Below are 14638 nucleotides of genomic sequence, written 5' to 3'. Positions count from 1 at the left end.
TTGGAACATCACTTGCTTCAGCAGAATCCTATCCCCAATTCACAGTCAGGTACTTTTGAAAAGCACAGTAGGATATGCAACCAAAAAGGCATCAAGTGTTCATGCTGCAAAGGAGACTGAACATTTGAAATGTAAAACTATTTTTAGATAAGAAAGATTTAGCTTTCAGCCAACATTTTCTGCTGCGAAATTTCAGCGAGAAATTTTCTCCTCATAACCATTTATAAAAGGAAAATAAGTATCACAGAAAAACATGACTGATCTGTTTTGGTTTTTTTACTGAACTATCTCAAGAAAGTATAAAGAAGTCAGGACATACTTAGCTCTTTTACACAGTCATTGACAAGTTGTTGTTCTTTCTCTTCGTAAGTAATTGTTTCAGTCTTCAGCTGACAGGCCTGTTCAAGAAATCCACATCAAATATGCTACATTAGCACATTTGTTCTCTGCCAGTCTGTTGTTGCACTTCCATCTGCTTCAGAAAGACAAGCTATTCTAATCACTCCTTTAGAAAGACAGTGAGAAACTACAGTTTTTGCCTGCCCTCCCACATGTTCTGGAAAAAGAGGCCAGGTGAACATTCAGCAGAGACATTACTGTATGGAGAAACTTGCATCATTATCACCATATTCCCACTAGATGTCACTTGTGTATTTTGCACTAAAAGTAGAAAGAGAAAGAAAGGCTTGGACATACAAAATACTAACATGCAGAACTTGATCCGGTCACCCAAGCAAAGCTAGGTATCATAAAAAAACAGAATAAATGCTTGGTTTAAACAACTGAATTAAACATTCAAGTATTTAAAAAACACTCTATTTAATCCTATTTGAAAAGTTCTGGCACTGTAACCATGTATCCCCAAAAAAACCTTAGTGCTACCTCCTTCCCTGCTTTGTCTTTTCCACTCTGACTCTGGGAGTGCCAAGAGCAGCATGGCTGCAGCCAGCTGGTTCTGTCTGGCACCACCTTGGTGGGTCTGTAATCTATTCCCAAAGCTGGAGGCATGCACAGACACCCAGACTGCATCTGTGGAGAACTGCACAGCCCACAGGTTTCAAATCTGGCTTCATCCTGTGCCTTGCTGGCACAGACTACATCTCCCTGGATGGGAGGGCAGTGCTGCATGGGGTTTCACACCAGTTTCTGAGGTGCAGTGGCTCCCTCAGTTCTAACATTAATTATTCTCAGTCCATCTATTGCTCATTTTCCTTGTGCCACTTCTCAGTTAAGAGCACAGCAGAGGCCATTACCTGGTATCTTGTGCAAAGGTGTGGCTCTACCTATTTACAATGGGCCTTGCATTTGCAGTGGAAAATGCCAGTAACATTGTTTTCACATATTCACTCTTAGAACAAAAGTATCTCTTCCGGCACATGTATCTACTCTGCTACATGTTTGCCAAGTGGTAACAGGCTCCCACAGTCCAAAAGTTGGATTGAAAATATAAAATTATTCATTCACTTCATGTTCAATTATTAAACTTTAAAAAACTGTCATGTGTGAAACAAAAAGAATATTTTAAGAAATAATGAGAAGAGCACATTCAATTTAAAATATCAACTGCCTGATTTGAACACAAAATAAAGAAATGTAATGCAAAATTAGGCTAGTAATTATTATTTTAACAAACATTGAATTGGTATGAGAGGCCATGCCAGTCTACAAACTTGAGACCTGCAGCTCAAGATATGTTATCTGCCAGGTCAGCCCTTTAAAACCTGTTTCAAAGTGCAATCCTGGACTCCAAAATCTGCGCATTCTTACTGCACAAACACTGCTTTGCATGTTGATTTGGGAAGAATTTCTTCACAGAAAGGGTGATAAAATATTGGGATGGGCTGGAGTCACCATCCCAGGAGATGTTCAAGAGAGGACTGGACATGGCACTCAGGGCTCTGGCCTAGTTGATAAGGTATTGACTGGTCAAAGGTTGGCCTTAAGGACCATAGAGGTCTTTTCTGACTGAAACAATTCCGTGATTCCATGTAGCTTCCACAGTTCAGCCTTTCCTTCATTTAAAAAGATAAAGGATGGTGATTAAACAACTACATAGGGATCTGTTGTATGTGGAATTATACTCTTAGTTAGATTCTCAGCTTTTAATACAAGCTTCTCAATACATGTGTTCTGGCATTTAGATGAACAATCACGTTAAGCAAAACAAAGGGAGTAATTTCACCTCAGATCTAAGCACAACATTTTCCTCTTCAAGGTCCTTGAGTTTCTTTTGAAGAGAGTCCAAATGAAAGTAGTTCTGGACAGAGGAAGAAGATTCATTCCTCTTCAGCCTTGTAAGAAAAACAATTTTAAATAATTTTTACATGTACTATGGTCAATCTTACAGAAGCACAGACTGAACACCAGTCTCAAAAGCAAACAGACACATGAAATACAGCTTAATCATGCCAATACTTTTGGGCAGCAATAAATTTGCACTGAATTTCAAAAGAGAACATTTAAAAATTTTATTTATTATTCCACACATTTCTTATGGAAAAATTATTCAGCCAAGGCTCTGAGAAAAGAAACCATGTTACTACAGGGAGCAATCCAATAGCTCCTGATTAATGCTGCACATGCTTCATCAGGATGCAGCAATAACTCCGCAAGGGCAGACAGCCCCTCAGAGCCTGCAATGCTGTTCAGCCAGCTTACTGCCTGGAACCCACGCTGTAAGCAGTGCTTTATTTCTTTCCTTTGGCTTGGAATTTTTCCATAGTGCCTTCAGAGGTCCTTCAAGCACAAAGGTCACTCATGAAGCATGTCCTAGCACGTGCAAATATATGTGGTGTACTTGGCTGCTGCCAGTGCGACCCACGGCTGCCCCACCACAACAGTGACCCAATTCCTCTGAAAGTTGCAGCATTGTGTCAGCAGTCTCCCTGTGTACTCTCTCCTCCTGGCTCTTGTAGGCACCTGGATAGCCAGCTGGCTCAGTCCAAATCCTTCCAGCTGGAGCCTGGCACCAAGTTCTGAGTCCCATTTATAGCTCCAGCCAATACAGGGGCAATTTTACCACTTTTCAAAGTTATTAAATCATCCACAAGATGACGATTCAACGTTGCAGATGGATCGACTTACGGGGTGGAACAGACGGACTCTGGTTCACTTTCTTCCGCAGCACTGGTATAGAACTGGAGCAGTTCATCTTTCATGGACAGCTCATGCCGCAACTGAGAAACCTGCACAAAGAAAGAGCTCACAGATCAGTAAGCTGATTTTCCAGACACATTTTTAAGCAAATCCACCACAAATTAGCTCGTTACTCACCCTCCAGGCATCATCTTGGACTAAATCAAGAGTCCAAGACTGAAACAGACCAGAGCAATTTCTTTTATTTCTTAGAAAGAAGTGAAAGTGTATCTTTTAAAGTAGCCACTAAATGGTTTTTTTTACAAGTCCATATAAGCAATTATTCACACCTATTAGAATGTTCCTCTTTTACCTTCTTTGAGATGAGCAATCCTGACTGTTGCATTAGTCTAGATTCACATGCACTGCAATAGATATATTGCAATAATGCAACAAGAAATTAATGCGGTGCAATCAATCCAAATATTGCTTTCATCCATTTTGTGCGATGACTGTCATCCCCTGGCCTGGGTGCCAACCTTGCAGGTCTCAGATGCAGACAGTTCTTCCTCTCCAGGAGACCTTACATAAAATTACTGAAATGCTTGTATAGTAAGGTTACAATTGCGACTCAAGTGCCTGTTGAGCTGCAGAACACCACCACACAGTGGGAGGCTGCTGTTCTGAGGGTGTTCCAACAGTCAGTTTCTGGGTTTTTTGGCTCTGCTAAAGAAGTTTGTGGGATTCCCACACTTAGTACACACGTACATCAAAAATAAACAAAAAATCAAAAGTGAGTGATTAAGATTCCCTGTAACTGTGAGCTCCACAAATGTAATCTTTGTTATTTTATATTGCTATTCTCCAAGAAAAGGGTTAAAAGCCCCATTAGACAGTACACCACTTCACAGCTGTGATTTAAGATGCTGGCAGCAGGAGATTACTTTATTTACCTTGCACAACTATAGACAGCATAACTGATCAGACACATCCATTCCCTTCCACCTGCACTGCAAGACTTGGCCCTCAGTTTGCACTTTCCCATGTAAAAAACGCACAGTATGTTTTTTTTATTAAACTTCCATTTTTCATATTGTAACCATACTTTTCTTTGTAGTTATTATTAGAAAAAAAACTCCAGAGAATATCAATGACATAGATTTGAACTCCATTTTCATCGAACAAAAGAGCAGACACAATCCAAAAAAGCATTTGAGTTGTTCAGAATTTGAAGCGAACAAGGTCATTTACTTAACTAAGACTGTTCTGTGTAATGAGAAGTGCTAAGGCACTAAGTTCTCCTGGGACACGGGTTCTAAATATAGCAAGGGGGGAAAAAAAAAATCCCTATCTAACCACATTTTAGAAAACTATTAAACAAAATTTGTGCACTAATTTTTGGAGACTCGCTTTCTCCATTTCAGGAAGAGCGAAAATGCTGAACAAAAAAAAAAAAAAAATTTACTTTCCTTCAGCACATTATAACTCAGCCTCTTTAAGAAGCAAGAATTCAGATACTGTCTGTGGGTGGACACTAGATCATCTCCAGCTCTTGCTACTGTTTTTTTTTCTATAAATTAGAAAAACTGAGTATACTATTTTTACTGCCATTTCTGAGCATTCCAATCCTCCAAATGAGGGTGAACAGTCAGAAAGGTTGATCTTTTAATGGAACAGGACCTGAAACAATACACACAAACTGAAACATAGGTGGTCCCTCCTAAATGTCAGGTGCAACTTTTTAATTGTGAGGGTGACTGAGCACTGGCACAGGTTGTCCAGAGAGCTTGTGGGGTCTCCATCCTTGGGAAAACAGTCAAACACCGTCTGGACATGGTCCTTGGCAATGGACTGTAGGGGGCCCTGCTTGAGAAGAGGGTTTGGACAAGATGAGCTCCAGAGCTCACTTCTAATGTCAATCAGGCTATGGAACACTCACTACAGTAACTTCCAGCAACACCTCCCTTTGATGCAGCATTTTGTTGTGTGTTACCAGCTAAGCACCCACCAGCTGAGGACACAGTCTGCCCCACAATCCCCACAGGACGAAGGGGAGACTCAGAAGCTCAAGAGCAAGAAAAACTTCTTGCTGAGACAGTTTAATAAGTGGAGCAAAGCTTCCCATGCAAGTGAAGCAAAATAAGGAATTTATTCACTGTTTTCTCTCAGCAGGTGCATGTTTAGTCACTTACAGGAAAGTGGGACCTTGGCACACAGACCCGTCACTTGTGAAGACAAACACCATAATCATGAATGTCTCAGATTCTTTCTCCTTTCCCTGACCTCCTATTGTTGAACATAACAACATATGGTATAGAACATCCCTTTGATCAGTCTGGGTCAGCTACCAGAGCTGTGCACCTTCCCAGGATCTTGTGCAGATGATAGACAGAGTTAAGAGGGGGAAAAGGAAAAAAAAAAAAAAAAAAAGAAAAAGGCTGGGGAGGTAGGGAAGGGAAAAAGAAAAGAAGAGCCTGGTGGATGCTGTGCAACCACTGCTTGACAATAGCCAAAACACTGTTATTAACACTGATTTAGTCCCAAAGCACAGCACCAGGTAGGCTAGTGAAGAATATTATTATACTATCCTAGACAGACCCAGTACACATTTTCACACTGCAAAACACTGAACTTGTTTTATGATCAGAAATAGCCTGTTCTACATTTTCACAAGCTGCGGCAACATGTGCCTTCCGGAGCAAACACTGCCGTGTTACTGTTGCACAATCTTGGCATTGTTACCAAACAAGAGAGACTGAGCCCTTGCTGCCCGTGGGACTAGGTCCACGACACCCCACCAACCAAGCATGGTGATAACTCATCTCCTGAGGCTTTTAATTGCTTCTGCTGGCCTGACTGTTTTACTCAGCTTCAGAACTAACTCATGAAATAGCTGTACCTATCTTAAAATAATTTAAGCAGAAGATAAAAGTATCCTCAAACAGCAAACAACAGTTTAAAGACTTGGGATCTAATTCAGAGGATCAGTCTTTACTGAATCATGAACAACTGTTTCGAGTGTAGAGCTGACTCGTTTTCCTGACAGCAACTAAGCGCTTAACAGGTTACAATTACTCAAAAAGAAGACATGCTGTTACACTGTACGTAAACAGCATGCATACAAGTACCACCAAGGCAAAGAGCATTTCTGTCTTTCCAACATTACTTTCTACTCTTAATAGACCAAAAGCAATGTTTCCTTTTTTAAGCCACCATCCCAGATCATCAATCAGCTTTTTGCTTTCCTCTCACTTTACACAGAACAAAATCAAACCTGGACTTTGAAACCTGCTATCATCAAAACACAAACTCTGACCGGTGACCTGCAAGTAGAATAACAGGTCTAGAGGGCTGTATTACCCAGAAGTTAACACAGGTTTGAGGTGGTCTTATCTGAGGACTGACACTGCATTGGAAGTACTGCCATTTTAACTTCAGAAACATAGGACAAAATATGAAGAGAAAAAAGAAGCAGAAACTGGGAAATTTAGAAAGATTAGTAGATGCTAAAACCTAGTGAGCTACCCCATTCCAAATACAATTCACACTGTGCAGATTTAAGGTTTACATTTCTTTGATACTGAGCTCTAATGTCAAAGGAGACAATATCAAAGTTTAGGCAGCACCATCCCAGGGAAAAGCAACATGGAGCTGCAGCATTCTTACTGAACAGCAGAAAGACACACTGTACCTGGGAACTACTCTCTGCTGCTGAAAAGGCAGACACCCATCTCTGTAAGCAAAATACTTTACAATTAAGAACATTTCCTCAGTATAATGTTTATACTTTTAGAATACAATAGTGAAAAAGTAAGCTGAGACTGAAGTGTCTGCACACTCACCCTTGTGTTCTCTAATACAGCAAAAACCCTCAGTTTTTACTGGACATGATCACAGCCCCTTCTTAAACGTCTAACAACGTTTAAGCGCCTAACAACAAAAACTCAAAAGACAAACACAAGAATCTGATGCACTTTGTACAGGTCTTTATAACTTTAACATGTACCTATCAACATGGCATGTTACCAGCACACAGGAAAACTCAGTCTGCTTAATGGGATGGACAGAAGGTTTCGTCACGACAAAGGACAAAGAAATATAAAGCTAAATCATTCATGCCAAAAGACAAATACAGATATAAAGCTATATTATTTATGTCATGATACATATACCAATAAAACCTTAATTTTACGCCACATAGCAGAAAGAATTTATCCCTGTACTACAGAAAACAAATATCTCCTGGACAAACCATTTTTTAGGCATATTTTTACAGAATTTTAGAAGCATCAAAAAAATTCCTTTCTCTTATCTCTTGCCCCTAAAGACAGTTGTTTTAGTTACTGCTCTGTTCAAATATTCAAAATCCAGTTTTAATAGAAAATCTGCAACCTACGAAAGGCAGATTTTCAATACACAAAAGTGTCATGACTTTAAAGTCTGATGAGCTCTGCCTCAAAAGCATCAGTTTCTGAAGGAGTCAAAATAACAATGTGAAAGAGGGGTGTTAACAGAACACATGGACCAACATACCAAGCCACCTGGTAAGAGGCTTACTTCTGATGGCACTTTCCCTAATGCTGCTCCTCAGTCTCACTAAATAAAACCAAGGCAGCTTGTCCCTGTCCTCCACCTTCCTCAATCAAATTTTCCACTCTGGACGGATGACATGACTGCACAGTCCTGCTCAGTAACTCTGCCCACACCTAGTACATGTCATATTGACCAGTACACAAATTGGTCTGCCACAGGATGGGACTTGGACAGCAAGCAACAGCACTCCTTTGGGAGAGGACAGAACTAGCTTTCCATGCCAAAAAGGGCAGGCCACATCAAAGGACATTATCATTGTGTGTGCTCCACTGTTTATCACACACCACTGATCGCTCCATCCATACTTTATCTTTTATGTGTGATCCTTATAATGCAACACCTCACACCTCTGAGCAGTGTTAATTATGAGCCATTTTTAAAGTTTTTACTCCACTGTGGTTCATTGTTCTCTTGCTCTCCATCTTGCTCAAAACCACATATGGGTGTGTAATGGTTTTAATTTAATAAAACCAGGCAGAAACACTAATTAATGTAGGGGTTTTAGTGTTAATATTTTTGTGGGAGGGAGGGATCAGGAGAAAAATAAACAAAGCAGGCTTAAGCTTAAAAATGAACAAAAAATACTTTTATTAACACATACTAAAAGAATAGAAAAAAAAAAAAGAAAGCTGGAAAAAACTAAAACAGAATGAAACTTCAAAAACACACCTCTTTCCTCTTACAAACTATTAACTTTCTTATTGGACAACATAGAAAAACACAACTTAGGGTTTTCAGTCAGTTTCACTACTTAGACATAACTACTCATTACTTAGGAGAAGAGTCCTGCTAAGATTTTTTTATGAAGATGTTTGCTACAAGACAAAACAGTCTAATGCTCTCTGTTACACATTCCGCTGCCGCCCAGAGTTTTCGCAGACTGTGATGTTCTATCCGCAGAGCTTCTCAGTGTATCTGGGGTACTATTTACAAATACTTCTTCTGATCTAAAATTATCTTTGTCTCAAAAGGCTGAGACCTCCTTTTGACCCAGGAGTGGGGGTTTCACAGTTCCCAAATAAATCTCTATTACATCAGTCCTTAATTTTGCTTAGAATAGCATTCTACCCAAATAATACTAAGATGCTGCAAAGAACAGTTCATTTCTTCATCATCTACCTTAGAAAAGTCCGGTTAAAAATCTCCACTTCTTCAATCCTATTCCAATATTATTAGTTCTTTCACTTCTCATCTAACTGACTTTCATGCAGTGTCTGTTCTATGTACTTTCTGTTTTTCTTTCTTCTTTCTCAAGAGGAAGAATTGTGCTTTAAAAGTTCCATGTTGCGAAGAAAAGGTTAAATTTTGCCTGGGCTTGCAAAGGCCACATGCACGTGCTGGGCTGGTAGAAGAAACCGGTAAATGTCCTTTTTTCTACCCCTCGGTTTTATCTAGGGCGGTTTAGCTCAGAGCTATTACTAAGCTGCAAAAGAGGCTTCACTTGGGCTGCTCTTCTGCGAGCAGCAGTTTTTAGAGGGCTCGGCAAGGCCGGGCCCAGCCGCCCAGAAGCAGAAGGGCCTGACCTGGGCCTCCCCCCCCGACCCCCGCTGCATGCGGACAGCAGTTCCCAGAAGCCTGGCCGGGCCCGGCCCAGCCGGCAATGGGGGGCCCAACCTGGGCTCCCCCCCTGCTCTCCATGCAGGCAGCAGCTCCTGAAAGCCCAGCTCGGTCCGGCCCGGCCGCCCAGAGGGGCAGCAGAGCCCGACCCGCGCCGGGCCCGGGCCCTGCCCCCGACCACCATGTTACCTCATGGCCGATCACCAAAGCAAGAGAGTGAGGCGGTCTCAGCAGATTAGTTTTAAATGTTCCTTCCAAAGTCGCACTGACAGTTTTCATCAGTCAACTTAGCTGCCAATATCCCAGCCTGCTTTTTGATAGGTCTTTGTCCTCCCTCGACCCTGGCCCACGCTACGGTTAGGGCAGGGAAAAACATTTTACATTTCTCTATATTTAGAAAACAAAATTGTGCCAACCCATGACAGGGTGAGATTCACAAAGCAGGGTCACCGCCTGAGAATAGGAGAAGCAACACTGGCTCCTAGCTCATTTATAAAGCTGGAGTTTAGTGACAGTTGCACTTACAGATAAAGAGCTCTATTAAAGCATGGGTGCTACTTGAAATTATATAAACTTTCTGGTGTGTTTTATTGATCACACCAATGTGGGCACTCCCAGCCCAGAATGCCAACCATACCCTGAGCTGCATCAAAAGAAGTGCAGCCAACAGGTTGAGGGAAGTGATTCTCCTCCTCAACTGCTCTCTGGTGAGCACCCAGCTCCAGAGTCCTCAGGACAAGACAGACATGGACCTGTTCGAGCAGGTTCAGAGGAGGGCCACAAAAATATTCCTTCTCCTGTAAGGAAGGCTGAGAGCATTAGGTTTGTTCAGCATGGAGAAGGCAGTGCTCTGGGGAGACTTTATTGCAGCTTTTCAGTACTTAAAGGGGGTTTGTAAGGAAGATAAGCACAGACTTTTTAGCTGTGTCTGTTGTGATAGGATAAATGGTAATGGTTTTTAACCAAAGGAAAGCAGGTTTAGACTAGATATAAGGAAGACATCTTTAGCAGCGAGGGTGGTCACACATGGGAACAGGTTGCCCACAGCCAAATGAATGGACAAGGTGAAGCTAGAAGGAAATTCCCCCATCGTTGCATATAAAGCATTCAGGCATAAAAATCTTACCTCTTCTCTGATGTGTTCTACTTGCTCCTCCAGGAAATCATTTCTTTCTGTCAGTGATTTATTCTTCTTTAACAGTGACTGGCCAATCCGAGCAGCTAATTCTAAGTCCCGTTCTTTCTGTGAAGCATTAAGAATAAAAAGCTAATTTAAATTTCTATTTTTTTAATCTCCAAAGGATCAGAGGGAGGGTAAAATTGTCTTGAAAGGGAAGGAACAAGCACTTCAAATATAAAAATACTTTTTCCTTCTGTGCGGGTTTATTTGTTTGAGGGTTTATTTGTTTATTTGCTGATTTTCCTTTTCTACTCTTGCATATCTTACAACAGCATTATTCAGGAAAGACTAACTCTCCCTCAAAGCATTCTTCAGTTTCCACTTGCTCCAGCTACAAATAAAAGGCTGTAAGCTATGCAGGAGCAGAAGCTAGTTCCACCACAATGACTGTTAGTTCCTATTTTTGTGTATACCAACTATTAGTGCTTTTGTATGACAACAAATCCTAACTCTTTCCTTTCTGCAGATGCCCCAAACTACATTAAGCGGTTACTCTGATGCCATGCTTGGCCTCTTCCTCTCCCTCCTCTATGAGCACAGTACTGGAAATCACCTGTCTTGACAGTTCAGCACAGGTACCAATAAAAACTAGAAGCTTATCCTATTGATGACATGTACATGTGGATGTCTCAGCCTTGCAAAAGCTGGTACATGGGATTGTAACCTCCCTGTGAGAGGACGATAAACAGCATAAAATTTTGCACTGTTCATTAAGCATTTCTATTTATAATTTTCTTATTAAACTACTATATTTTTTTTAAATAGTGGTAAAATGGTGCTCTGGTTCACTCCCTAATGTACTCCTAGTTCAACACAATTTGAGGAAGAAATTTTCTCCCTGTCACTGAAAATACTGTTCGGAACTCATTTACTGCCTCTGACTACCTCCCAGATTTTATGACTAAATGCTACCTTATATCATGAATATGTTAATGACAAAGCCTACAAAACCTACAGCTACTGTTCACATGGATTTGAAGTCAATGAATTTGAATGAAGAGGCTTTCATAATGGAAAAAAAAAAGTTATTATATAACCAGTAAATAAAATGAGAGGTTACTGATCAATGTTGTATCTGCAAATAGCATTTTCCAAATGGTTTCTGAAGGTCAGACTTATATGCATTGAAAGCTACTGGCATTATCTAGCCATAAAATCTTTATGTAATCTTATGTACAATCTTTCAGAACAATAGGTGCCACCAAGTTAACCAAAATACATTTGGATATATTTTAAGCCAACTTATTGTTCACTAACTTGGCTCACTTCATACATACTGAGTGGAAAAAAATAGATTGTTATGGTTTGACTCCACAGAGGAGCTATCTAGCAGCAATGTTTTTTAACTTCCAGTCTGAGGAATGTCCATGTAAGTGCATATCCAGGCTCTTCAAATAACCCCTCCTGCCTTCCTACACAATTTTTAGCAATTCAGCTCTAAACCTCAGTTTGGGGATAGGCCTCTTACTCACACGATACAGAACCAATTCATTACAGCAATGTGTAAAAAAATAATAATACTGAGAATCAAGGCACATTCACACTATTATTGGAAAATTTTGAGGAAGCAGATTCATGAAGAAATCTGCTCCAATTCTTACCACATACCCAGGCAGGCCTGGTGCCACTCCCTTTCCTTAGTTTCAGGGCTACAGACACAGATTTCTGAAATATCTGCACACATGCTGTTTCAAGATCTTCTCTTTCCTACCTTCCCAAATGCTCCACCTTTCACTCTATCAATGCTGTAATGCAAGCACCTGAAGCTTGCAAACATGAAGGACAGACAAGGGATAGCTTTTGTTTTTTCTCTCACTCGTACGTGTGAAAGCAACAGGAGTTAAATTCTGCAAACGAATGCAATCTCTTATGATAATCATCATATGGAGAACACCTATCCCTATGAACAGAGTAATTTCATCTGAAATTATGGTCAAATAAAACAAAAAGGTTCACTGAAAGTATTTGTTTTAATAAAGTTTGACATGTTATACACTCCCTTATTTTTCCCTTCCAAACATCCAGATAGCCAAGTACACAAAAAGCTTTAACATAGTGGCTCAGTAAGTCCATCAAGCAGTGCTCCCATGAGTATCATGCCTAGATCTATAGACATTTGGATACAGGGACTCAGGGGAGGAAACAGTTTGGCAGAATGCTGCCATCATTACTAGAAGGAGCCACAGACCAAATGCAGTAAATCTCAGCCAAACAAGGCAAAAGGAACAGGGCACAAACAAGTCAACAGACTGTTACTACAGAGTGATGAATTATTCCAGAAGTCTTTTGGGTAACACATCAGTTTTAACAGATAATTTGTACAGAGGTGTTTGAATAGGTTTGGCTCAAAGCACAAAATTTAAGACTGCACTGCACTGAGGGGTATCCAGAACAGGTGAGATATGTGAGCATTCGTTCCCATGGTTGTTTCCTTGCAGAATTAGAGGAATAACAGACCACCCAATGGGCTGGAAAGACCCCATTTTTGACATTGCTATTGCAATAAGCAAGCAACTTGAGTTTACAGGACTAAATTGCAGTCAGCCATGAACTAATACAATTATAACAGTTTGTAAAGAATTACTCATAAGCATTCTTTGGAAAATCATTGCTCAAGTTTACTGCAGAAAACCAGCTAATTTTAGTCAACTTATCAAGATATTTATTGAACATAAGCATAGTACTGTGACAGTTGCTTTTTGACATTTCTTGAGTGCTAAGGATTACAAGAATACCAATTTTCATAATAATGGTATTAAAAACCCCACAAACAAAAATCAAATCAATCAAACGTAAGAAAAAGAAGGAAAGAAGACAAACAGAGTACTAGATATTTTCTAATTTTGTGTCTATGTACCTCTCTGGAAAGAAATTATCTGAGAAAATTATTATGAGCTTTTTTTTGTTATTTTCTGAAAAGAATATATCCATCAATAATGATGCTCTTAGTTTTACATGTACTGTAAAAATATGTGTCATTTTAAGATGATTCCTCCTCCTTCATTAGGGCAAACATTTGGCCAAGAACAAGCTACATGGCCTCAACTGAAAAATAACTAGAAGTAATGAATCCATTTGACTGAGATAAACAAATGATCTTTATTTAGAAAGAATATTCACCTTACCAATGAGATAAGTGTACATACACTTAGAGCCCTTATTCATCCACAATGGAGGACGATCTACCACCAGTGTCTAGTAGTGGTAGCACATAATTTCAGTACTACTTTGTCACACTGTGTATGGGTCCTTAAACAGATGTAATACTTGCCTCTTCAAGAAGACGTGTTACAGCATCTATGTCATTGTATGTTTTAGTCATCTGGCCCACTCTTTCAGCACATAAAACTGCAGAGAAATAAAGCAAAACATTGATCAGATAGGCAGTACCATTGGGGGAGGATCACAGAATATTCTGAGCTGGAACACACACACAAGGTTCACTGAAGTTCAACTCCTATCCTTTGGAAGAAATATCTTTCTAAGTTTAGATGTGCGTAAGTTTTTGTCTAAAAAACTGCTTATGCTGACCTTTGGATGAGCACATCAAGAGCTAAAAACTCAAAACAAACAAAACAACGAACAAAACTCTACCCCTGCTCCCCCGCCCCCCACCCTCAAAAAAATCCAAGATTCATGTGATACTGGTAATACAAATGGTCCTCTTATAATAAGCATTTGCTTTTGTAGTGGCAGAACAAAATTAAAATGTTAAAACTTTCTTCTCTAAAAAACAGTATCTTGAGTTTATTAAGAAAAAAAAAAAAAAAAAACCAACCAGGAAGTCAAAACAGTCAAAACAAATACATAATTACTATTCCATCATGTCACCAACTCATTGTATGACATGCAGTTACATTACTCCATGAATAAGTAACTGCAATATTGTTAGGGGCACTGTTCATCAGAAAGAGACTATGTCATATAAAATTGATAAGAACTGGGTTTTACAGTACAAGATAGCAAAGTGTGCATGCAAAATAAGAAATGGTTTTTGTAATACTCAGCCGCACCACAGTGACCACAGTATCACCCATAATAAATATTTACTTAGACTGGTTGAGATTATTAATCACTAAGGTGAAACCAGGAGTTTCACCAGACTGAAGGAAGTATGCAGAAGTTCAGTCTACCACCATAGGTGATCCTTTAAGAAGCTACACTGCCTTAGCTAGAAGACAACAAGCCTTCAAAAAATTCATCAACAGTCACAGGAAAAAACAGCACTTTCTG

At 39.9% G+C, this 14638-nt stretch overlaps 1 protein-coding gene across 2 annotated transcripts in view; it reads right to left on the bottom strand.

Annotated features, from left to right (window-relative positions):
- TRAK1 (trafficking kinesin protein 1) overlaps positions 1 to 14638 on the bottom strand; it is a 104757-nt gene that overhangs the window by 27367 nt on the left and 62752 nt on the right. For both annotated transcript variants that reach the window (XM_040082413.2, XM_040082450.2), the window contains 5 exons: positions 13677 to 13753; positions 10352 to 10468; positions 3085 to 3185; positions 2183 to 2291; positions 320 to 398 (listed from right to left, as the gene is read on the bottom strand). In XM_040082413.2, the coding sequence (XP_039938347.1) occupies positions 320 to 398; positions 2183 to 2291; positions 3085 to 3185; positions 10352 to 10468; positions 13677 to 13753 (483 nt within the window). The remainder of the gene's footprint in view (positions 1 to 319; positions 399 to 2182; positions 2292 to 3084; positions 3186 to 10351; positions 10469 to 13676; positions 13754 to 14638) is intronic.

Source organism: Hirundo rustica, chromosome 1, assembly GCF_015227805.2.
Source record: "Hirundo rustica isolate bHirRus1 chromosome 1, bHirRus1.pri.v3, whole genome shotgun sequence".
Taxonomy (NCBI): domain Eukaryota; kingdom Metazoa; phylum Chordata; class Aves; order Passeriformes; family Hirundinidae; genus Hirundo; species Hirundo rustica.
The sequence above is the reverse complement of the archived record's forward strand: the minus strand, read 5'-3'. Positions and strand labels throughout refer to the sequence as shown.